Raw genomic sequence first — 26,936 nt, forward strand, 5'->3', positions numbered from 1 at the left:
ATGGGGGGGGAGGGTGCTAGCTGGAATGCCAGACCAAAGGCTTACCAGCCCTTGGAGCTTGGAGGCTGTTTTCCCAACCTATGGGGACAGAGCCTGCCTGAAGGGAAGGAGGATATGGCCATAAAGGTACTGTGCCTGCTTCCACTCTGAGGAGGGCCAGGAAGGCCCTAGGGGCTGATCACCATGGGATGCTACCTCTTATCAGTCAGCCTCAGGGCCCTGTGAGCCCTTTGGGCTTATATGCCAATGTGTGTAGGGAATGTGTGTGGTTGTGGGGGTGGGGGAAGGGGGCTGTTGCTTTAAGGCAGGGAGGGGGCAGATTTCATCAATTTCCTAGACCCAACTCTATGGTGACTGGTGTGAGTAAGGAGGGGCCTGGACCTTCCAGAATAGGGCTTTCCACAGAGGGGTGTCAGGGCACTGTTACAGAGCTCAGGCAAGAGGAGTCATGCAACTATGTGCACAGGTTAGCTTCTGACCTTCAGCCATGAGCTGATGGGCAGGCACCAGGCAAAACTTTCCTGGTGGGGCCTCCCTCCCCGCCCTGGGACATGTGCTTTCACTGGCTGCTCTACATCTCCCAACCAGCTGACACCAACCTGGGGATCTGTGAGCACTGCAAGGAATGGCTGCCTGGGTCAGGTGGTGAGAGAGGAATCCCTGGGCTCTGGACCTTCCCCTGAGAGCAGTTTCCCCACAAATGCCCACCCCCCCCCCCCAGCCAGGAACCTCCCTCACCCCAAGGGACCAATGTTCCCATGTTCAGTGGCTCTCCACTTCATGCCGCACCTTTTCTTACTCCCTCCTTTAATGACACTTGCTTCTCCTACATCTGTTGATAACCTATAAGAATCTTTCTGGAAAGGCCAGACAAACTCTCAAGTGAAATGGGATCTTTTGGCTAGTTCCCTGATCAGGTTTCCCTGCCTGACCTGCTAGAGTGCCCAAATTTTCACCAAGTAATGCATATTCTTTCTTTTAAAACATAGGCTCACCAAGCCTCCTTGTAGTCATTTACACTTTAGTATGAATTTCGTTATCAGATCAATACCTCTGGGGCAGTTAGTTGAGAGTGGACTCACAGGGAAGTCAACTTTTGTTTTAGAGAAAAGAAGGAGGAGCCATAATTCAGGACTTGAAGCCTGCTGAAGCTGCAATGACTAGCATGAGAACTCTGAGAGGAAGGAGCAGTGCTAGAAGGAACAGCGCATTCCCAGAAAGGGGAGGGAGAGCTGTCCAAAACTGAAAGCATGATTCTCCCCAGGCATACTCATTTCTGGTCATTCTTCAGGACAATGCAGAGCCCTGTGAGGACCCCAGTGGTGATTTTCTCAGTGAGGATGGCATCTTGATTCCTCAGTCTCACTCTCCATCCTTCATATCATGCCCTGCAGAAACCAGAAGGTAGGGAGCACCTACGGAGACTGTTGAACTGGGAAGAGTTTGATGAAGTGAGAGACTCCCGCAGAAGCATTCTGCTGGATACCCTCTATGAAAGCATCATCTTTGCCGTGGGCAAAGGTTTTCCATGGGTGGAAGTGGCCAAGGTGGTCAAGTTCACAGAAGAGCTGCTCAAGGAAACAAAAGGTATGGGGCATCCAGAGCAGGGGTCAGCGAGGCTTGCAGGGGAATGCAGGGCACAGGACCCCCCTGCAGTCCACAGCCTCAGGAACCCTGTGAGGAGCTGGAAGTCCCTTTCTTTCTTTCTCTGGCATTTAGCATCCTCCCATGCTCATAAACAAACTTCCTGTCTAGGCTTTCTGGAAATTGAAGCAAACTGAGTGTCCATGCTGAGTCTTTATATTTATCTCCCTGGCTGAAAATTTCGCACAACTTCAAGCTGTTCACACAGCAGCCAGGATGTTTGTCTCTTGGTCAGTCAGTCATTTATGCTTAAATATGAATTTCCTTATCTGATCAGTACCTCTGAGGCAGCTAGCTGAGAGTAGGCTCCCAGTGGAATCAGATTTTATTTTAGTGAAAAGAGGAGGGGCCAAGATTCATAATTTTTGTTTTGTTTTCACTTAACAGAAATCAAATGTGTCACTCTACTGGTTCACTGACCACCCCCCCCCCACCCCCCCACTGCATTCCTGAAAGACCACAATTGTTCCAAGTATCAGGTTTTGGTCTACTGAATGTCTTGGAGGAATCCTTTACAGGCAGCAGCTTGCTGGCAGGGATGAGGGGAAAAGCAGTAAAGTGAGTTTATAGAGGGAGCATCTCTCCCACCTCTGCCCTGTGCTGGGCTTCATGAGAAGAGGAAGAATATCTCTCCCTGTGACTCCCTGGCACGAGGGAATGTGATCACACCCATCCTCATCTTGGGCTGTGAGATGCAGATTCATTCCTTAAGCAAATATTTGGAGCAGCCCCTCTTGGCCAACATGATAGTAATACTCAGACAGGAATAATCAATAAGTACCACAACCAGTAGGTAGATGCTTGATGGGAAATGGGACATTTACATACTCCCTCCCAACATTCTTACTGATCACAAAGGGGAAAAGACTACTTCTATGTGAGTGAGCCTGACAGACACCTCCTTCATGAAACGATCCAAGTAGACATCATCAGTAAAGGGACACACTAAGAATCACATTCTACCTGGTAGAATGCAAAAGAAGAACCCAGCATCCTTCTGTGATGGTTCTAGCAAAGACTCAGAACCTGATCTAATCACGAGAAAGCATTAAATTAGCATCACTGAACAAAGTCCCTCTCCTGTGAGCTTCAAAAACATTAAGGTCCTGAGAGCCAAAGTAAGGCAGAGGAGCTGGTTTAAACTGAAAGCCACCTAGGAGATGTGGCCACTAAACGTGACATGTGGCCTCAGTTTGGGTCCTTTTGCTATGAAGGGATATAAGGGACTGCTGGAAAAATTTGGATGAGGTCTGGAGGTTAAACAGTAGTGGTGTGTCAAGGGAGATCTCCCGATTCTGATGGCTGTGGTTATGAATGCCCTATGTTAGGTAATTTACATGAAAGCATTCTGAGATGATGGGGCATTTTTTGGGCCACTGATTGTTTAAGTACTTGGAAAAAATGTCTTTGTACTATTTTTTTCCAGTTTTACTGAGATACAATTGACATATAATATTGTATGAGTTTAAGGTGTATCGCATACTGATTTGATATACGTATATATTGCAAAGTGATTACCGAAGTAAGTTTAGTTAATATCCATCACCTCACATAGTTACAATTTTTTTGTGTGATGTAAATTTTTAAGATCCACTCTCTTACCAGCTTTTAAACATACAACATGATATCGTTAGCTGTAATCACCATGCTGTGCATTAATTCCCTGGGACTTATTTCTCTTATGACCAGAAGTTTGTACTATTTGACCACCTTAATCCATTTTGCCCCCCCCCCCTCTGGGAACCACCACCTGTCTGTCTCATTTCCATGAGTTTAGTTTTCTTTTTTTAATTCCACATGTGAGATCATATAGTGTCTGTCTTTATGCCTTTAAGGTTTATCCATGCTGTTGCAAAACGTAGGGTTTCCTTCATTTTTATGGCCAAAAAATATCATATTTTCTTTATCCATTCATCTGTTGATGGACCATAGGTTGTGTACATGGCTTGGCTTGGCTACTGTGAATAATGCTGGAGTGAACATGTAGGTACAGGTACCTCTTCAAGAGAGCAGTTTCATTTCCTTTGCATATATACCCAGAAGTGGAATTGCTGGATCGTATGTTGTAGTTCTATTTTTAATTTTTTGAAGAATCTCCGTACTATTTCCACAGTGGCTACACCAGTTTACATTCCCACTAAACAGTGCATGAGGGGTCCCTCTTCTCCACAACACTTGTTATTTATTGTCTTTTTGATACTAGCTATTCTAACAGGTGTGAGGTGATATCTCATTGTGGTTTTGACTTTCATTTCCTTAATGATTAGTGATAGCCTGTTTTCATGGATCTGTTAAGCATTTGAATATCTTCTCTGAGAAAATGTCTATTTAGATCCATTGCCCATTTTTATTAGATTATTGGGAGTCTTGCTACTGAATTGTTTGAGTTCCTTATATTAACACCTTATCAGAAATGTGCTTTGCAAATATGTTCTCATATTTCATAGTATGCCTTTTAATTTTCTACAAAATTTCTTTTTCTGGGCAGAAGCCTTTTACTTTGATGTAGCTCTACTTATTTACTTTTGCTTTTGTTGCTTGTGCTTTAGGTATTATTCCAAAAAATCATGGTCAAGACCTATGTCAAGGAGGTTTCCCCCTGTTTTCTTGTAGGAATTTTATGGTTCCAGTTGTGCTGTTTTTTAGTACACTATTTCTTAGAGCAAAATGGAACAGAAGGTACAGAGATTTCCCACAGAAACCTTGTCTCCCCCACCCCTCCGCCCGCCCAACACACACAGCCTCCCTCACTATCAACATCCCTCCAAGAGTGGTACATTTGTTACAACTCATGAATCTACATTGGCACATCATTATCATCCAAAGTTCCTAGTTTACATTAGGATTCATTCTTGGTTTTGTGCATTCTATGGGTTTTTTTTTAAATTTTTTTAAATGTTTATTTATTTTTGAGACAGAGAGAGACAGAGCATGAACGGGGGAGGGTCAGAGAGAGAGAGACACAGAATCCGAAACAGGCTCCAGGCTCTGAGCTGTCAGCACAGAGCCCGAAGCGGGGCTTGAACTCACGGACCTCGAGATCGTGACCTGACCTGAAGTTGGACGCTTAACCGACTGAGCCACCCAGGCGCCCCAACCAGTTCTTCTTTTATGGGCCATGTCTTTGTGTTGTATCTAAAAAGTAGTCACCAAACCCAAGGTCATCTAGGTTTTTTTATGTTATCTTCTAGAAGTTTAATAGTATTGCATTTTAGATTTGGATCTGTGATCCATTTTGAGTCAATTATTGTGAAGAGTATGAAGTCTGTATCTAGACTCCATTTGTTGGCATGTGGATGCCCCGTTGTTCCAGCACATTTGTTGAAAAGATTATCTTGGCTCCATTGTGTTGTCTTTGCTTCCCTGTCAGTTGCCTATATTTGTGTGGGTCTATTTCTGGGCTCTCTCTTCTGCCTGCCCCATTGATCTCTTTGTCTTTTCTTTTGCCAATACCACATAGCCCTGATGATGAACTCTTTTTGAAACTTTTCTGTGATTCTTTATTTTGAAAATTTTTAAGCATAATATTTTCTTTAACATGTGGCACATTTGAAATTCTCTGGACTTCTGACCAAGGTCTCCAACAGCTGCCAAGCAAATAGGACACATGATGCTTTGTCCCTTGTGCATCAGGTCCCCATCCCTTATGTGACCAGAGCTCATCCACCAGTCTAGTCAGCAGTGCCTCAATGTCCTTCCCTAAGCTCACCACTTTTCACCAGCTCCTTGTCTGCCACCCTTTCTAACCCACCTCCGTCTCTTGACCAGCCCACTGCTTTCAAATCTTATACCTCTGCAGCCCTTCACTGAACTGCCCAGTGATTTTTTTTCAGGCACAAATAAAATCCCATCACTCCTCTGCTTCAAGCCATTTAGTGGCTGCCATTGAATCGCACATCTTATGTGCATGTGGATCAGCCTCTTTTTATTTTTTATGCTGCCCATGTGCCCTTTTACTTCTCTCCTCCAAACCAGTGATCCCTGTCTGAAGGCTTGAACCAGACATGGCATTGCTCCTGGGCTGGCTTCAGAGATTCTTGGGAAACTTCATCTCCCACCAGCCACCCCCTAACCCCCACCCCTGGGCCCTTCCTGGAATCCCTCTGGGTCCCACTCCCTGCTGCTCACAGCAATACACAGGTACCAGAGTTCACCCCCTTCGGCTGAGCTCTGCAGTGGCTTGTGGCCAGAACAAACACTGACGAGTGGGAAGAAGAATGTCTGCCCCAAGCAGGTGGGAACTCGGGCTCTTTCAAGTTTCCATCAGAGCCTTCCACAGGCTGAGCCCGTGAAAAACAGTCAATGACGATGCAGACCCAACTTCACACTGAGGAGATTAGAACACCCTGGAGCTTTCATCATATCTGGTTAGTGCATGCAGCCAATGCAGCCTATATATGTCTTGTGGACTCCTAAAACCTTGCAGTTGGAAGGACACTCAATTCCCTCTACTGTAGGGAGACCCTCAACCAGCCAGCAAGTTTCTTCCAGCCTCTGCAGACACCCTCCAAGCAACAGTGTGCTCCCTCTTTCCAAGGCCACTCATGCCTTTCTAAAACCATACCAATTATTTGAAGGTCTTATTTATATCTAGCTACATCTGCCTTCTGCACCTTTTACTAGAATGTTCAAAGTCTGTCCCCTGGAACCAGAATGCAAGTCCTGCAGATATTTAATCCGCTTTATCTAATGTGACTATCAACTCCCGGTTGCTTTTATCACTTTTTTTTTCTTCTTGTAATATTTATTTTATTTTTGAGAGAGACAGAGCACAAGTGAGGAAGGGACGGGGGTAGGGGTGGGTGGGGGACACAGGATCTGAAGCAGACTCTAGGCTCTAAGCTATCAGCACAGAGCCCGATGCGGGGCTTGAACTCATGAACCAGGAGATCATGACCTGGTCCAAAGTCAGTGCTTTACCAACTGAGGCACCCAGGCAGCCCAATTTTATCATTTTAATGTGACATCATTTCCACAGGCCCTTTCCTCCTACCTTCCCATCACTGCTCTCTTTCTTGCTGTCCTTCTCTGGGCATACTTGTGATTGTCAATATTGTTCTTAAAATGTCATCCAAATACAAATACAAAACAACCTGAAAATTGGTCAGTGAATTGGTCGGGGATTTTATCACCTCCTCTGTCCTGGTGATGATGCTCCTGTTTATATAGTATATAGGTGCACTTACTTTATCAACATCAAAGTCACACTGATTTATATTGGGCAGGCAGTTCCACATGTGAATGATTTTTCCCATCCTGCCCTTGTGCAATGGCAGTTTTGAGTGAACTTGCAGGACTTTACAATTATCTCCATGGATTCCATCTTGTCAGTGTTGGCCCATCTTTCTTTCTTCATAACAACTTTTAAATCTTGGTCTTGGGCTCTCCACCTTACAAGTTCTTTCTCTTACCTTTAAATCATCTCAAAATTTAAGAAACATGGTTGGTACAAACACTGAGTGGGAACAAGCACTTAGGTGGGCTCCTCATGCCTGAAATTGGACTCACTGAAGATAGAATCCATCAGGAGGTTCAGCACTCAAAGCAAACATTCCAGTCCTCGTTCAGTCCCTTACTGGATGTGTGGTCCTCGTCAAGTCGCATTGTCTTTGAGCCTCTGGTTACATATCTAGAAAGTGGAAAAGCGAGAGCACCCATTTGCTAGGGTTGTTTTAAGGATTAAACGAGGTTACATACATAAAGCCCATAGCATGGCATTTGGTGCCACGTAAGTACTCAGTGAGAGTCAGCTATTGTTCTTAGGAGGGGACCACAGGGACAAAGACCCAAGGCTTGAGAGAACAGGATGTGATTCAGAGATGGCATGATCAGATGTGGCTGCATGTACTTTATGCAGCATCCATGATGGATCAGCCTCCAGATGTACAAAAGCAGCATCAGCTCCTGTCAAGGGCAGCAGAGAAACCCAGCTGCCAGCACTGCCTGGCAGACCCTGTGACCTGGGGAGTGGGCAGGACAATGGACTGAAAGCAAGAGGGCTGGCACTTCAGCCAGAGGCAGGCCCCGGAGGTAAAGTAAACTGGCAGGCTTGTCCGGGAAGTGGGGACGCAGGAAAAAAGGCAGACAAGACTGTTCCCAGCTCGGCTCCCAGGTAACTGACTTATTGTGAGAGCTGACTCAAGAGCAACACCAGGCTGGCTATGGGTTTGCAGGGAGTAGACAACGGTGTGCAGTGGAAGCACCCAGGGGTACAGAGCCACACTAGAACCAGGCCTCCTGAGCTAGGTCCTGTTCACCTTGGGCCCCTCATGGTGCCATTCAGGATGGTGGCTGTTGCACCTGAAGATTGTCGGTTTGGCCCAGATAGCATCTCCATGGCAGCCATGCCCACACTGCTTCCCAGAAATCCAGCCCAGGGACACTAGCGAGAGCATGAACAAGTTCATCAATACCCCCAAAACAGGGGATAGAATTTCATCTGAAGCCTCCTTACTCCCGGGGATTTTCTTCTTCAGTCTGTAGTCAACCCCAGTATCAGGCTGGACTGGTCCTCAACATTGCTGGGGCCCTGCTTCAAGGCTTGGTTCTGCCATTTCCTCACTGTGTGACTTTGTGAGAGTCCCTTAACCTCTCTGTGCTTCAGATCACTCATGTGTAAAATGAGGACAAAAATGGCACCAACTTCATGGGATCTTTGCAAGGATTAGATGAGTCTATGTAAATCACTTGGATCAGTGACTGCTACATAGGAAGCCCTGTGAACGTGCAGTGGGTTGACCACTAATATTATAATACCCATTCCTCGGGGGTTTTAGGCACTCCCATGGGTTCAGCTGTCCTTCCAGAAATGTAGGTCTTACACCTGCAGCAGGAGACAGCCATTCGGTCCTGTTCATTGAGGGTGCCTGGTTTGTTCCTCTTGACTTTGCTCCCAAAACCCCTGCCTTTGCTTACTTAGTTCTGTTCCCATTCTACCCAATTCCTAACCCAATCTTGATCTTCTCTTTCTCTCCTACCTGGTGTTATCTGAGCCACACTACCCAGGTTTGGACCATATTCTCTAAGGAGTTGGCCCACTTTGCTCCTTCAGGTGCCTACCAGCTCTGGGTAAACTCCTCTCCTAACCTTGGATCCAACCCCAGTAGGGGCCAAATGAATAAGTGTCCAGCTGAACAAAGAGGCACCTGACATCAGTCCCACTTGCTGGAAGGTGTTTCCAAATCCTTTCTCAACTTAACCTGCCCCTCCCCAGGCCCTGTCCACCCATGCTGTCCATTACCTCTGAGATGCCCCCTACATTGATCTCTGAGATCAGCCCAGGGCCTTCTCACACTCTCACACCCTATCCCATCCCTTCACCCTCCAGGTACCCAGACTTTGCCACCCAGAGCCATCCTTAGAACCTCCCACGTCAGGCCCACTCCCAGCCATGGCCACACCTTCCCAATGCCCTCAACACTTTATACCTGGATGTCTGCGGCTACATCTCTCTGGGCACCCACATGCCTGCAAGCACCCTCTTGCTTGTGGTGGCCACCTTGTTCATCCTTCTCAAACGCTGTTTATATCAAGGTGTCCTCCTTCCTACTCTATTCAGATCTAAACTCTTCCCCCAAAGAGCTATAGTTAGACAGCAAGGAAGGCTAGACCCTGGGGAGGCTGGATCTCCTGGAGAGGGGTCTATGCCCACTTCACTTTTCTCCCTCTATTAATACCCCCCATGCCAAACACAGTATATGGCACACAGTGGGTGCTAAATGAAGAAAATGAATGAATGAATTAATGAATGAATGAATAGATATTTGATGCCCATGGAGATGATATGCCCTGTATGCAGAGAGGAGGTTAGGGTGCTTGACTCATCCAGGGTGACCTCATTGAGTTGCATGTCCAGGTGATATTAGAGGCTGCACGGTGGGGTGATTAGCACCAAACTCTGCAGTCAGAAGATCTGGGTTCAAATCCTACCTCTACCACTTACTAATGTGTTACTATATCTCTCTACACCTTCATTTCCTTGGCTCTAGAATGAGTGGCATAATAGTTCTAACTCATAGAGCAGTTGGGAGGATTAAACAAGACAGGGCCTGCAAAATGTATAGCATAGTAACATGCACACAGTGAGTGCTCAACAAGTGTTAGCCCCCATGTGCCCATCACACATGGAAGGGAGGTGAGATGAATAGAAGGTGCTGGAAATCCAGGGCTAGAAGCTGCTACATGCTGCCCCTCGGAGAACTCGCTGTCTGTGTCATTTATTGTCTTCCCCTCACCTTGCAGGCAGGATTGCAGATGCATTCAAATCATGGGCCAACAGAATGGAGGTCCAGAGAACCTCAAACCTGGCCCCTAATGGAGACACCCAGCATCCATGACCTGCCCTTGGGCACATATGTGAGGAAGCGCCACTGCCCAACAGCATAGGGGAGAAGGCATCTGTTCACTGCCCTTGTTAGGGGACCTAGACAGCAAGGGGCAGGAAGAGCTGGTAAGACAGCAAGTCAGTTCCTCATAGGTCATGGGATGCAGGATGCAGACAGCAGGGTCCTACTGACCAGCCAACTTACGTGCAAGCTGATTTCCACAGTGGATTGTCACTCTTCTTGGAAGGGAGATTCTCCAGGGATTTGTTTATTTGTTTGTTTTTTGTTAATATGGGGCTAAGGATGGTTGAGTTCTGTTTGCATACTAGATAACAAAGCTGGTGGACAGTATTTAAGGAGGGTCATGTTTGTACAACAATGATTCAGAGCTTTGACAGGCCAGCTGCCAGCTGGGCTTATTTCCTGGTCCAATCAGTCCTCAGTACCAGGAGGGAAAGAGTGGACCTTTATTCAAAAGCATAAGCTGATTCTGCCCTGGCAAATGGCTCACCAGGATGTTCTGGTCTCAATTCCAAGCTAGAAGTGAGAGTCTTGTGAACTGCATCTCCTTTGCCAGCATCCAGGAAGCCCTGGGAAGATCCCATCCTTCTGTCTCTGTAGGGCCTGGGAGGAAGTCACCAGGCACAACACAGAGGAACAGAAGGCTGCCAACTCTGTCTTGGTGGGAAGAAATCGCAGGAAGTAGACAGATTTTGCACACCCTGTTGAGTGTCTGGAGAGAGGTGTTGGGACATATGGGAACCTTGAGGTCTCCCACTTTGCATACAGGAGTGGCAGAGATTTAGGGTGCCCAGAAGGCCCTGCACATCCTATCTCTGACTCACATGTAGCAGCAGGTGAGGGGTTAGAGGGGAACAGCCTCTGTGGCAGCTGTCATCAGCAGTGCCTGGCAGGCCCTGGTCTTCTCTCTGATACTTTACCTAGACTTCTGGTCTAGAAGTACCTCTTTCCTTCTGTCCTGGCCCTCATATCCTGAAGCCATGAGGAAGTGGGCCTTGATGGCCAGTTGGTAGAGGTATGAGGTGGCCAGGCAAGTGGGTCATAGCACTGTATCTGTAGTTCCATCCATGGCCACTCCTGACTCTCCAGAAAATGTCATCTGGGCAGCCATAACATGGAAGGCAGCCACCCCACCTTCCCCCAGCAGCCTGGGGCTGGCAGGACGCATTACTTGCCTAATGTCATCTGTGTGAGTTCTTCCTACCAGAATACTCATGGCCATGCCCAGGGTCTACTCCACCAGCCCCCAAGTACCGCATCCCATGTGGGAGAGCCTCGAGCAATTCAGGACCAGCCCAAAGAGAAAATGCACCTTCACTCTTCTTGGAAGTTAACTTCCTTGGGGCAGCCTGACTTCAATGCCTCTCCCACTAGACTCTAAGGAGGGGCCTTTGGCGGCAACTTCCTTGCTGATGGAGAATGGAAGCTGCCACAGAGGCCACTGGTTGAAATCCTGAGAGAGCATTTTGTGGGGGCAAATGGGCAACTGCCATTTCAGAGATACCTCCCTGAGCGTATCAGTCTGTGAGGACCATCATAACAAAATACCACAGATGGGGCACTTGCAACAACAAACATTTTTGTTCTCACATTTCTGGAGGCTGGGAGTCCAAGATCAAGGTGTCAACAGGGTTGGTTTCTTCTGAGGCCTCCCTCCTTGGCAGATGGCCATCTTCTCATTGTGTCCTCACATGGCCTTTCCTGTGTGTATGTATGTGTCCTAACCTCTTTTTGTAAAGATACCAGTCATAATGAATTAGGGCCACCCACATGACCTCGTTTAATCTTAATTATTTCTTTAAAGACCCTATTTCCAAGAGCAGTCCCATTAGGAGGCACGGAGTGTTTGGATTTGAACATATGAATTGTGTGGGATGCTGTGCTAATTCACCCCATAACGCTAAGTAAGGTCAAAGCTCTCCAGGTGAGACTGTGCCAGCTAGTAAGCCAGAAATCAAGACTATGAAATAGAAACCTCCCCCAACCTTCCCTGGAGGAGCATACATCCTGTAGAGGGAGGAACAGTGAGGACTTTATGGTCCTGGCATTTTTGCATGTAGCATTTATAATCCTCACCATGACCTTGCATCATACCCATTATTTTAATGATGAATTGAGGCCCAGAGAGGTTAAGTAACTTGCCCTAAGTCACACCCCCAGTAAATGGATTTGAACCCAGGTCTGTCTGACAGCAGAGCACATGCCCTGCCATGTGACCCTTCTATCTTGACTAAAGGGATCTGTACACAGAGCACATGAGGGTCTGAGAAGCATGAAGCCTGGGAAAGCATCCTGCGATGAGAAGAATGAGGCTGCCTGCATGCAGGAAGAGGGAGACACCTGGAAGAACCAGGTGTGGAACACCTGGGGGTGGGGTTCCTAAGTGGGTCACCTGGAGTTACAGCATGTACCTGGGATCCTGACCCTCAACAGGATGGCTCCAATGTGGTGGGTGGCACAGGCCCAGCTGCAAAGAGGAGCCATGCCCTTTGGGTAATGTGTTCTGGCCTGGATGTGCCACCTGTGTGCAGGTGGGTGGTTCTGGTGCCTTAAACCCAACCTCTGGCCCTTTGGAGTGACCTCATGCTCTACCTCTAACTTCCCATGTCCTTCTTCAGTCAGCTGGACGTACTGGTCAGTCTCAGAGCCCCCAACATTAGAGGGGACACGGTACAGATACAATATAGTCTATTTTTAGTCTAAGTCCCCGAGACAGTGGGATTCCTTGGTCGTTTTCAACTCAGGGATGATGACAACAGGATAATGATAAAGATCAAAAGTCAGGACTCCCTTCACTAAACTTGAGACAGCTGCAGAGCTTGGCCACAAGGTACCCACAGTTCCTCAAATATGGCTATGGAGGACCGTCAGCTCCATGGAAATAACCATAACATCTGAGAATCAAAAAGAAACCCAAGATCTCACCTGATCCAAGCCCCACTACCACCACCACAACAAACACATTATTCGAGAATCCTCTTACCAGCCAAATGCCTCCTAACTCCTCAAGCTAGACTGCTCTGCTGATAAAACTTTTGCTTCTAGAAAGTTCTGCTGCTGAACTGAAACCTGTCTCTTTGAGACTTCCATCTGAAGATTTCTGATCTGCCTTCTGAACCTTCCTCCCTGAATCAGCCTAATCCACTGCACTCAGTCAGCCATCCTCCAGCAAACATTTCCAGGGCACTGTGCTAGGGGGTGAAGAAGATGGGACATCCACTCAGCAGTCCGTACGTGCTGAGCTCTCCTCATGAATCATCTCCTTTAAAGTCCACAGCAACTGTAGGTGGATTTAGCAATGATGCAGCTGAGGTTCAGAGAGGTTAGGTAACTTGCAAATTATCACACAGTATAAAGGCAGAACCAGCATTAACCTTGAGACCTTCTGGCCCCAGATCTGTTGTTCCTGCCAAAGCTCTGTAGCATTAAGCGTGCCAACTTCTTAAACAGACTCTTAACTGTAGAGAACAAACTAGTGGTTACCAGTGGGGAAGTGGGAAGGGGGATGGGTGAAATAGGTGATGGGGATTAAAGAGTGCATTTGTTGTGATGAGCACATGGTGTTGTATGGAAGTGTTGAATCACTATATTGTACTCCCAAAACTAATATAGTACTGTATGTTAACTAATTGGAATTAAAATTAAAACTTAAAAAAATAAAAAATAAAAACACTTCCTTTTCAATGAAAACAAAGAAAGGAATTCCAGGGGCGCCTGGGTGGCTCAGTTGGTTAAGCATCTGACTTCAACTCATGTCATGATCTCACAGTCTGTGGGTTCGAGCCCCAGGTCAGGCTCTGTGCTGACAGCTCAGAGCCTGGAACCTGCTTCACATTCTATATCTCCCCCTCTTTTTCCCTCCCCCATTCACACTCTGTCTCTTACTCAAATATAAATAAACATTAAAAAATGTTTTAAAGTAAAAATATCATGCAAACTTCTTGAGGAATGGAAGTGAGGAACAGTGAGGGGTGCATTTACTAAACAGACAAGGTCAGGGGACCATTTTAAGCAATGAGAAGAGCTTCGGCCAAAGTTCATGACAATCTAAAATAGATGGCCCTGTGTTTGCCCTTTTTGAGTCCCAGGACTTTGAATAGCAAGGAAATCTTTAAAAGATCAACATAATCTTTCCAGTCCTACTGTTGGAGTAGATTTTTTTCTTTAAGGTGACTCTTGGTTTATCTTAAAAACAAAAACAAAATACCATGGGCAGGAAAATAGTAGGGAGACTCCTCAAAAAATTAGACATAGAACTGCCATATGACTTAGTAATTCCACTTCTTTGTATAAAGAACTGAAAACAGGGACTTGAACAGATATCTGCACACCTGTGCTCACAGAAGCATTGTTCACAACAGCTGAAAGGCAGAAGCAACCCATCTGTATGGGCTACTTGTCCATCAACAGATGAATGAACAAACAAAATGTGATCTATACATAAAATGAAATATTTCTCAGCCTGGTGAAGGAAGGAAATTCTGACACGGATGAACCTTGAGGACATTACCCTAAGTGAAATAAGCCAGCCACAAAAAACCAAGTACCTTATGATTCCACTTATGTGTGGTTACCTAGAGCAGTCAGGTTCATAGAGGCAGAGAGGGGTCTCAGTTTCCCATCTCTAATATGAAAGGACTAGACTAGCTCAATAGTTGCTCAAATATGCTCCTTGGTCCGAAAGACCATTTACCTCAAATAAATTTGAGAAATATTGCAGATGCTCAACCCCTTTGGGCCATTTGCTGAGCCCACTAGCATATTAAGGGCCTTGTTTCATATCTTTTGATCCAACATATCTTCAAGGTCTCTGGCTTTGAAGTACTGGTTTCTATGTAATACCTATTGCAAAACATCCTTTGGAAAACTGTGTCCGAAAGGATTGGGGGCCCCTTCCAGTGTCCATCTCTAAGGGTCTACAAAGACAGCCCAAAGCTGCTTGGGACTAGATGGCTGTGCCAGGCAGCGGCTTGAATTCTGGCTTCCCTACTCCACCAGCTGTGTGTCCTTAATCAAATCCCTTGAGTCCTTGAGCCTCAGTTTCCCTCATGAGTAAAGTGCTTGTACCCCTGCCTCACAGAGCTAGGAGGGATTGGGTGGAACGAGATGACCCAGGGCATGCGGCACCCAGCGGGAGCTCCCTCAGCTAGAGTCCTCCACTGCCTCAAGGAAAGCACGTGAGCTGTCACTGTTATTGGCACCTTGGTGTAAATGAGTTTGGCAGAACCTTACCATGAGCAGAAAGATGGGCAGGGGGCAGCTTTCAGGATGCAGGAGGGGGGTGGAGATGAAGGTTCTGTGCTTTCATCTGCTTTCCACCATCCCAGGTCAACCCTGGTAGGTGCACAGAAAGGTAAGCAAGCCAGGCTGCAGCCTGACTTGGTTCCTCCCCTTTGAGCCAAGGCAGGGGCAACCAAACTGGTTTGTCAGGGGGCACTGGTGGCACCTGGATCCTCCCCCTCACACCCACCCAGAAGGAACAATGCCTCTTCACCGTTCCCAACCCTTCCAGGACATGGCACATCTCCCTTGCTGTCATCTAGCCCCAGACCCCGAACATGAGGGGCAGCAGGAGGCAGGCGCCCAGAGTGCTTGGTCCAAGCCCAGTGCCTTTTTGCCCTGATTCTGGAGCATCTGATATTGTCATCCCACCCCCTGCTCTTCTCCTCCTCATTGCTCTCCTCCTCTCCCATGCCTGGGTCCCCGTGCAGGTGCTGGCCTCCAGGGGCTTGGGGACTGTCTTCAGGAAGTTCCCAGCAGCCAATGCAAATGAAAGCCACTCCCTGTTATTGAAGAGCAACTTGCACGTACAGATCTGTCCCCCGGCAGCCAGAGGCTTCTCTCTGAGACTTAATCCTTGGCTTTCTGAGTCATCGGAACTTCTCTACCTGCGGCAAATAGAGAATGGTCTGAGGGCCAAGAAAGTGTGTCTCATGAGCCAGCTTAGGATGATCTTTGCTGAAAACCAGAGCTGGCCAAGGAGTCTTGGGGCTGGAAGTTAGAATCCAGCCCAGGGACTCCTTCCCCAGTGACCCTGTATGAGGTCCACTCTTGCATTTTATGACCTTGAGGCTAAGGCCATAGCTCATACCCATAACTGGGCACCTGCCAGGATGACAGGCAGCTGGGAGCACTTGCCAACATTTGCTGAGGTCACTCAGCACAACTGGGCCCTCAGACTTCTTGATTCAAACCTGGCCTCTATGCATGGCTGCCCAGGGGCTGAATAGAGAAAACCATGGCCTTGACAAATGAGGCAGTTGTGGCCACCCACATCTGGAGGATGCAGGTGATCCCAGCCCCGTCCACTCATAAGCCAGGCTGGAGGAGGGACGGCATTTTCCAGTATGTTTGTTTGGCTCAGCAGAGCCCAGAGAAGAGGCAATGATTCACCTCACAAATTTCACACAGTCGCCTCCACACCAACCTGGAGTCCAGCTTTGATTATCAGAAACCAACCCTGGTCCCCCAGTCTCTGAGATTCCTTTACTGATTATTTTTGCCATCACACACCACCACCATCCCTTTTAAATGCCCATCTGATCTCTCCCTTCTCGGCTTAAGACCTCTGAGTGGCTCTGCAGTTCTTGGCCACGGTTCTTAATTTTCCTTTCAGAAATCTGATGATTCTTTCTATGCACACACCCCACCCCCAGGGGAAAAAAGTGCATGTGAAATTCTGGATACAATTTCAGAAGATGCCAGTTGGTCCTGAAGCCCAACATTGGGGTCCATGAATCCTCTTTAAAGAGCCTGGTTTCTGTTTTGAAGTCCAGCTCTTTCATGTGACATATACGAGTTTGCCCTTTGCAAACTGATGATGCCAAGCCCTTCTGTTACCCTGGGAGAGTCCCCCAGACTCCAGCTTTTCTTCCCAGAAACTCTGAACCATGTGGATCAAGCACATGCCCACACTGTACCCTATTTGCTTCCAGCCTTTATTCTGCAGGCTCTCCACCTTGGAGGGCCCTTCCCTGCCATCTTCTGCCAAACTCCTCATTCTTCCTTTGGGCTCCAAAGGAGCCCAAACCTTCCCTGGATCCTGGTCCCCCTACATCCTGAGTCAGGATGCCTTCCCCATGAGAGCACCTACCCCATCTCCTCGTACTTTCACTTCTTCCTCTCTGCACCTCGGTGCCCAGTTTTATCCTAAACATGGGTACTTGCTTGCATGCTGCTTTTAGAGGAATCTTCAACTCTTGTTATGTCATTATGTAATGTATTTGAGCACCTTAAAAACAACAACAACAACAACAGAGACTTGTACATTCTGTGTCATTTTTAACCAACCCTCTCCAAAAGCAAAAGAGAAAAGAACAAAATGCCCACAGGATCCCAGCAGCACAAAGCTCACATCTGTGCAGGAAGGGACCTGGCAACCATGTGACAGGTGAGAGGGTCCTGAGACAGGTGTCTTGTGTAAAGGTCACTCAGCAGAACAGAGCATCTGGGGGCTTTGGTTTCATCCTTTTGCCAGTTGGGCATTTCATAACTCCATGGCCCCCATGTGTCAACATCTGAGTTCTTTCGGCTCAATCTGGCTCATAACTGAGGAGCAACAATTCCCAAGCCAATCCCACCCTGGAATCAGCACTTCCTTCTTTTGAGATGGGGGGTGCTCTGTATTTTTAGAAAGATCCAGGTGATTGTGGAACACAGGGCTTCCACTGGCCCTGGGCTCCTCCCCACTATTCAGTAATGAAAGGGTCTTCAGGATCAGCCACGTAGCCAGATATTTCCCAGCGCAAGAGAGAAGTCAAGGAATGCCTAGGTCGCTGTCCTGGTGGCTGCAGAGTATCTGTGACACAAGTGAGAAGCAAAGCAGAAAATGGGGAGAATGCATTTCACACCCTACCATGCAAAAGCAGCATCTCTTTTCTTGCCATTATTGCCTCCCCTAGAAGTTGTTTTATTTGTTTCCTGAATTTGTGTGTGTGTGAAATACCCCCTCTTTGCTTTACTGAGGTATAGCTGACAAATAAAAACATTGAAAAATAGGGGCACCTGAGTGGCTCAGTCAATTGAGCATCCAACTCTTGATTTCAGCTCAGGTCATGATCTCATGTTTCATGGGCTCAAGCCCCGCATCAGGATCTGCTCCATGCTCGGTGTGGAGCCTGCTTGGGATTCTGTCTCTCCCTCTGCCTCTCTACTCCTTCCTCTCTCTCTCTCTCTCCCTCTCTGTCAAAATAAATAAACATTTTTTTAATATTGAAATAATATTTAATGTGTACAAACATAATGTTTTGATATACATTGTGAAATGATTACTACAATCAGGCTAATTAACATAATCATCACCTGACATAGTTACCACTTTTATTTGTAGTGAGAACATTTAAGATCTACTCTCTTAGCTAATTTCAAATATGCAAAACAGTATTGCTAGCTCTAAGCACTATCTAAGTAGATCCCCAGAACTTATTCATCCTGCATAACTGGAACTCTATATACCTTGATCAACATCTCCCCATTTCTCCCTCCCCCCAGCCCTTGGCAACCATCATTCTACTCTATGCTTCTGAGTTCCACTTTTTTTAGATTTCACATATAAGTGGGATGATGCAGTATTTGTCTCTCTGTGTGTTGCTTATTTCAATTAGCACAATGTCCTCCAGGCCCATCCATGTCGTTGCAAATGACAGGATTTACTTCTTTTTTCAATTTATTTAAATTCTAGTTAGTTAACATATAGTGCAATATTGATTTCAGGAGTAGAATTTAGTGATTCATCACTTATGTACAACACCCAGTGCTCATACCAACAAGTGCCCTCCTTTTTTAAGGCTGAATAATATTCTAGATAGATGATAGATTAGATAGATAGATAGATAGATAGATAGATAGATAGACAAATAGATAGATAGATAGATAGATAGATAGATATTCTGTCTACATATCCTATATAGAGATTATATAGATCATAGAATAGAATTATATGTATATTCTATATCTATATATCTCACAATTCTTTAACTATTCATCCATCAGCACACTTAGGTTGTTTCCATATCTTTGCTGCTGTAAATAATGCTGCCTTGAATATGGGAGAACAGATTCCTCTTAAAGATCTTTAATTCATTTCTTTGGGGTATATATTGAGAAGTGGAATTGCTGGATCATACAGAGGAGGCATTCTAGACATTTTTCCCTAATGACCTACTCCTTAATGACCTACTATCTAGTTTTAATATCATAAATATTTTGTATATCTGATTTTGTGTTGTATGTATGTCTGCTTTATACACATATAAAGCTTACTCTTTGTATGTAATGCAGGGTTAAAGATGACTAAAGAAAATTTTTAAGTTAAAGTCAAAATTAAAAACCTATCAACATCTCATTTAATGTTACAACTGTAACTTCTAAGTAATTTTAATATAATTTATTCACTTATGTAAATTGTAATTGTCAAATTACACATGCAAAGAAGCAATTTATGTAGATGCATAACGATAATAGCAATGCAATCAAATCTTAAAATGTCATTCAAAACTGCCATTTCTTTGACAAAAAATTTACAAAATTAATTTTTTTAACTATTTTCAGTAAGCTTAACTTTTAACTTTTCCTTCATACATTAAATATGTGGAGGATGGGCTGGGGGTAGGGTGGTCTGGGAGGTGTCTGTGAGAAGGTGGCATCCTGGGAGTGAAGAATACGTCGTCAGCCAGGAATGCCATCCGAGCCTAAGGCCTGGCACAAGGGAATACAGGGTATGGTGGAAAAATAAGGGAAGGCCAGTGTGCCAGGCAGAAGCAGAAGGAGAAGAGGAAAGGAGGGTTTTATGCAGAGGAAGACCAAGATCTGACTCATGTTGCAAAAGGGTCATTGTTTTAACATCACTCTTAGGCTGAAGACCAAATTCCTCCCATAGGGTCTTAGGAGGTCCTGCACCACTGGGCTACTGTCCACCACCCAACCTTTTCTAGAACCAGGGAATCTCTCACCAGCTGCCTTCTAGCCTGCCAGCCCCTCACCCCCAGTCTTTTGGTTTCTCAAATGGGCCATGCTTTCTCCAACTGCAGGCACATGATGTTGCCCTTGCCTAATTCATTCTCTCCTACCTCTCTTTGCCCAGTAACTCCTCTGACACTGTTCATCTCAGATTCTTCATCACCCTCTCAGAGAACTGCTCTTTGACTTCCCTAACAAAGTCACTTCTTCTTATTCCGTGCCCGCCCAGACTGCAGAACCCTGAACAGAGTTATACTCTGTGTGTTTTCTCCCTAGCCCTTCACTGCCTCCCTGGAACCTGGAACAGGTCTTAACACATGAAAAGTCCCTAATACTTGTTGGATGTATAAATGAATAACTCTGTCACTGCACTTAATATCAGAATTTGCTCATTTACTCACTAGCTACCCATTGGCTCCAACTGTGCACAAAGCCTTGTGCTGGGGACTGAGCATAAAAAGAGAATGTCATCTTTTTGTCACCTCTTCTACAAACTGGAATCTCTCTGAGGGCAGGGGTCATGTCAGAGATGAATGTGCCACCTGTATCATATTCTATTGGTGGTCCCACCACTCTTTTTATGTAAGCATCTGGGAGTTATGCAGGTCGCTACCACACTCCACATCGGACCATCAGTCCTGCCACTCAAATCTGCCCACACCTGCTGACCTGGCATTCTCAGGCCACAACAATCCCATCTGGACCGGACAATGCAATGCACCAACACCACATGACCATCAATGTTATTTAGCTCAAGGCAAGCATGGCCATGTGTACAATCTTCCTACAATGCTAGGCAGACTCTGCACTTCCTACAATGCAATACTTCTGAATGCAGCATTCAAGGCCCTCCCATCTGTCTTCTGCCTACCTTTCCACACAACACTTGCCATTTTCTGCTTCCATTTTTATATGCCAAAAATAACAAACCCAGGCTTTTTCCCCACCCATGTCATACAGTTTCTTGCCCCAATGCTTTCACCCAGACTGTACCCAGAAAGTGTCTCCCTCACCATCTTTACTGGCTCAGTCCTCCCACTAAGCCTCTGAGATGTAGCTCATGCATTATCTCCTCCAGGGGAATCCCTATCCTCAACTAAACCTTCCTCTCCACCTGTTTCTGTTTCTCTTTACACACATATCGTAACATTTACTTGTTTGTCTTTCCTGTGAGCACTTTATAAACAAAGAATGTGTCTTATTTGTCACAGTATTGCCATAGTATTGACTTAGCATAGTTCTAGTAATTAATAGGCACTCAGTAACAATTGACAAATTAATCTTGAGTGGATGGATGGGTGGGTGGGTAGGAGGACGAATGGGAGGGTGGATGGGCAGATGGATGGGAAATGGATGGGTGCATGGATGGGTGAATGGGTGAATAGATGGATGGATGAATGGATAAATGGGTGGATGGGTGGGTGAATGAGTGGATGGATGGGTGGATGGATGGATAGATGGATGGATGAATGGATGAATGAGTGGATGGATGGGTGGATGAATGGGTGGATAGATGGGTGGATGATGGATGGAAGAGTGGATACATGCATGCAATGCATGGAGGGTGAATGGATGCATGCATGAATTCATGGATAGATGCATGATGGGTGAATTGATAGATGGATGAATAGATGGAGAAATGGAAAGAAGGAAAGATATATGTGGCCAGGACTTTTCTCACAGGGCAGAAACAAACTCTTCTTTCCCTACACTGTTTATTGATCACTACCTTGTAGCAGGCTCTGTATCAGGCACTTGGACAAGTCATCCCATTTGATCCTCATAAAAATCCTATCAACTAAATATTATTATCCCTCATTTTACATCTGTGGGAATGAAGGCCGAATGTCACAACTAAAACGGGACAGAACTGTCTCAGGCCTCCAAATCCAGTGCCCTCCCTCTACACCATCCTGAAACAGAAGCACTCTCTTGGACCTCTGAGCCTGATGATTTGCCTTGAAAGAAGGGGAAAACACAGCCTACCAACCTCCTGTTCTGCACATTGGAGAGGCCTTTCTTCATCCCTTGCCCAGAAGACTGAAGTCTAAATCCAAGTGACACTCCCAAGCACATTCTAAATGAAGCTAAAAGTGGAGTAGTGCTCCATCTACTAATGTTTTTATAAGACAGTGATAACTTACCATCTCAGCACTCCGGGAAGATTTGAGGGTAATATTCCCATACAGAGCCAAGAGTGAGAAGCCAAAATGAGCATACAATGTTCATTGTGGGGGTGGGGTGTGGAGGACTTTACAAGCAACTACAAGGGCAAGACTGAGCTCCTCCTAAAGGAGAAAGGAGCCCTCTGGCTAGGAAGGTAAGAGACTTCACTAGGGCCCTACGGGAGCCTCACATAGGAGAAACGAGGAGGGGGATCTACAGACAGGTTGGGCCTCCACTCCAGGAGGAAAGCCAGGTTCCCTGCATGCAATACTTAATCTCTCCCTTCAGTAGATAAAACTGAATCCCCCAAATCATGTGACTTGGTGGTCAACTGGCCCAAGCTCCTATTCTACAGAGGTAGACACTGAGTCAGGAAGCAAGAGACACTTGATTGAATTTACAGTGCACTTCAGGGATGGCATCTGTGTGAGGACCCAGGTCTCCTTATGCTAAGGCATGTTCTTTCTCTGTTCCTTGTTTCTTGCCCCTCTCTCTGCCCAAAGTCTGTTCATCAAGGCATACCAATCATTCAGTCATGACCCTTTACTGAACCTCCCCCTGTGTTAAGACCCAATCACATGCTGGGAAGAGTCCTTCCTCCTTGATCACACTACCGTGAGCTTTTGATAAAATTGTGAGCAAAAGGAGTGTATGGGACGGGGTGAGAGAAGATGGTTTGCTCAGGAGCATTGCCCATGGTGTAACCCCAGAGCTGATCTTTGTTTGCATGATAGAAGCAATATTTGCCTAAATCTGTGACACACATCTCCAAGATAACAGTTGCCTGGACATCTGTCTCTCCAGCCATCTCATAGTCTACTCTTATCAGAATCCCTTTTTTTACACCCTCATTTCCTTTCCAAAGGGTTTCAAGTGGAAACAACATAAAGAACAGCTGAAGTAAACCTTCAAAATAAGAGTTAAAGGTCAAAATATTGGTAAGGGGTGAGATAATCATTTTAAAAAATGAGATAAAGGTAAGTTACTACTTAAACTTGGCTTTGAACTTCCTAGAAGTCAAGGTAAAAGGAGAAATGTGATATACTCCATAGCCTTTTTTAAAGATTTTTTAAAATATTAATTCATTTTTGAGAGACAGAGCATGAGCAGAGGAGGGGAAGAGAAAGGGGGGAACAGAGGATCTGAAGCAGGCCCTGTGCAGACAGCAGTGAGCCTGATGAGGGGCTTGAACCCATGAACCATGAGATCATGATCTGAGTTGAAGTCAGACTCTCAACCAACTAAGCCACCCAGGTGCCTCTACTCCATAATTTTTAAGAACTGATAAATGGTAATATAGAATAACTAGTAGGACATGGGCTCTGGGGTCATGGGTGTCATGGATGGGTGGGTGGGTAGGGGAATGAATGGGAGGATGGATGGGCAGACAGATAGGAAATGGATGGGTGCATGGATGGGTGGATGGGTGGATGGGTGCCTAGGTTCAGAACCTATGTTGATCACCTATCAATGCAGCTTTACCTCAGTTCACATTCAATTCTCAGCCCCTCTGTCCCCACAGACTGCTCCATCACTGAGGCGGTGACGATCCTAGGGAACAAACTCAGAGATTACCAGGGGCAGTTCAATACCACCCACCTGCTGGCCCTCTGTGACTACTTCCACAACACCTTCATCCGCCACTACAAACTCTACCAGTATGTCCTGGGCCAGGAGCAGGAAGTCAACCTGGCTGTCAACCACCTGGAAGTATGTGCACCGCCCCAGCCCCTCCCGCTGGCCAAGGGCATGGACAAGGACATCTGGCAGCTTGAGCAGCAGATGACGGAGCTCCGTATGGCTGAGGTGCAGAAACGCACCAATGTACTGCTCCTGAAGGAGGCGTTGCACCTGGAGCAGGAGCATAAGCTACAGAAAACGTTCTCTGAGGTGTCTGAGCAGCCCAGCCGGGTTCTAAAGAGGGAGGTAAGGCTGGACCCATGAAGTGGGAGGATGCTCACCTACCATATACAAATGCGCATTCCTACCAAGAGCACATCAAAGCTGGAGTCAGACTCACAGACAGGACTCCATGGTCTGCACACATGGGACGGGGCAGAAGGGGACAGTCACTGAGCTTTGGCCACAGGCTTTGCATGCACGTTTCACAAAACATCTCTGTGAGGTATAATTCTTGTCCCCATGTTAGTAATGAGACAACTGAGGCTCAGAGAATTTAATCCACTTGCCCAAGGTCACCAAGCTAGCAAGTAGAATTGTTTACATTTGGACTGAGCCCTGGTGGATCCCAACGTCTAATGAAGAGCCCAGGATCTGAACCACCACAGATGGTCTCAGTGCCCTTCATCTACTTGCAGAGCTGGCATCCATTGAGGCCTGGGGGTGGGGGAAGATGACGAAGGAAGGTCCACTGGGGACAGCCCAATGTGGGTGATATGCTGAGGTAGGCAAAGGGGTGGGGCTAGTGGTCCAGGGGGAACCTAGAATAGTCTGGCATGGATAGAAGAAATCGGGCTGCCCTCTTGACCAGTCTTAAGGCCACAGAGGCTCAAGGAGCCAGAGTCTCAATGACCAGCTCTTTACTAAATGGTGACTATCTTGGCCCCAGGGCAATCAACTTCTTAAGGGCCTGGAAGAGTCCAAATTTATTTTTTAACTAAACATAGGCACTAATATCATCACTGTTGCATTATCTTTGAACACAGAGACAAGTATTGCATACATGTACACATGAGGGTGTATGTTGGTATATGCTGGGGTGGGGGTGGAGAGTCACAGGGCCTGTGTGTTTCAAAGTCAGCCGAAGAGTGAACAGCCCTGTGAATTATAACATGGGGAAAATCTCTAAAAAGCAATTAACACAATAGAATAAATGATACTCTTCTAAGGTTAAGTCAAGTCTCCCAGAGAAATAGCACATTGGGCTGCCAGGTAATCTTAGTGCAGTAAGATGTGCAGCAAAGAAAGACCCAACAGAACCTAGACAATAGGGACTCCTGGGTGGCTCAGGCAGTTGAGTGTCCATCTGACTCTTGATTTCAGCTTGGATCATGATCCCAGGGTCATGGGATCGAGCCCTGCGTATGGCTCCGTGCTGAGCATGTAGCCTGCTTAAGATTCTCTCTCTCTGCCACTCTCTCTCTCTCTCTCTCCCTCCCTCCCTCCCTCTGCCCTTCCCTTACTTGTGCTTTCTATCAAAAAATATTTTTAAAGAAAAAAAGAACCTAAGCAATAGCCTGTCTCCTCTGGGGGACCCTGCTCTAGAACATGTGGACAAGGCGATGGATGGGAGGTGTTGCCTTCCCTCCCACTCTTGCTGTCCTTCCCTGCCCCTCCCAGGTCCTCTTCCAACCCCCATTACTTTGCTGCTGGTCCCTGCCTGGTGGAGCTCATGGACTAGAGTCCCTTCCACTGTGTGCCCCTGGTTGTGTGCCAGAGGTGGGGACACTGAACACCATAGGATAAACACAGTACATCCTCTTGGAGCACAGTCCTCCCCAAGGACTTAGGGTAAGAACATTATTTTTATATAAAACAACCAAGGAGATATTCTGGGTCAAATATAAGATTTTACACTAGGTTTTAGTTAAAATAAGAGATCTCAAAGAAATGTCTTCTAGGCATCAGCTACTCTAAGTATGTCCCCTGACACCCTCAAGACAAGCACAAACTCTCCTCTGCTGTTTGGTTCCTCAAGCAGGAAATTTGGAGACACACAGTTACATGGTCCATGTCTCCAGGATTCCATGGTGCCATAATCCTGACTGAGATGACAGACAGGGTCTCATTTTAACATGGAAGATGGTGACTGAGTTTCCATTCTTTCCATGGCTGGCTGGCTGGAGGACATTCCCACTCTCTGAGCAACTTGCACTGTCCCTTCTGACAGTGCTGCTACTAGGCTGCTACTAGAACTTTGAGATGTAAAAATGAGATGAGGGCAGGAAGGGAAGGAAGGGGGATGATATCCAAATGGAAAGTTCGCTGACCAGAAGATAGGAGAAGATGGGACTAGCCTATGGGCCCAGAACAATGTTAGTAGTCAATGACACAGTCCAACAGGGTTGTTGCCACAGTAGGCCTGATGGGAGAAGGAAAGAAACAGTCACTGGAATCCAAAAAGAGAGCTGTAGGAGAGGGCTGTGGGTTAGGAGGCTGTAGGCAGAGGGTTAGAGTCATGGCCAATCTACAGTGGATCCTGAAGGAGGTGAGAGACTTCATTCTCTTCCCAGGCTCAGATCTCCTGCCAGTACCTCCCATTGGCTGAACTCAACTTAAAGCCATAGGTCAAGGTAGCTGGTTGAGGCAGCCCTTATAAGTTAGCCTCTCAGAGCACAGAGTAGGGGTGAGAAGGGTGACCAAGAGATCTGGTGGGGGAAATGTAAGGTTTAGAACACATAAAAAGGAGTGGATGTGTTCAGAATTGGACATCTGCAGATAGCCTCAGTCTCCCCAGAGTTCTGATCACCAGCCATGTTCTATTTCTTCCAGGAGTTAGAAAAGCTCATTGATGAGGTCATTCACATTCAGACTGAATGCCTGAAGGAGCTGCTGCAATATGAGATACAGATAACTTTTGATATTTTGGACCTGAAACTTCAGAAGACTTTGAACCTCAATGCTCCTATCCCTTCCCACCTCTCTATCACTGGCCAGCCAGGCCAAGATGAACCTCTTAAGTTCTACAAAACAAACAAAGGAAAGAAAGCAAAAGCAAAGAAGTAGAGAGCTCCTGGTGTCCACTGACTAAAGACTATGACTGAGGAAAAGCCATTGACAATTACGAAAGTATTATGTGATGTGCTCAGCACCCAGTAGATCAGAGCTTTCTAGTGATTAAAATAAATAAAATGGCAGTCATCA

At 46.3% G+C, this 26,936-nt stretch overlaps 1 protein-coding gene across 1 annotated transcript; it reads left to right on the plus strand.

Annotated features, from left to right (window-relative positions):
* On the plus strand, positions 1-26,936 carry CUNH8orf74 (chromosome unknown C8orf74 homolog). The gene is made up of 4 exons (XM_053900699.1): positions 1-126; positions 1,395-1,587; positions 23,635-24,038; positions 26,565-26,936. Exons 1-4 carry the CDS (start codon positions 1-3, stop codon positions 26,796-26,798), a joined length of 957 nt encoding a protein of 318 aa, XP_053756674.1. The 3' UTR covers positions 26,799-26,936.

Source organism: Panthera pardus, unplaced genomic scaffold (genome assembly GCF_024362965.1).
Source record: "Panthera pardus isolate Hobbes unplaced genomic scaffold, ASM2436296v1 HiC_scaffold_13, whole genome shotgun sequence".
Lineage (NCBI taxonomy): Eukaryota > Metazoa > Chordata > Mammalia > Carnivora > Felidae > Panthera > Panthera pardus.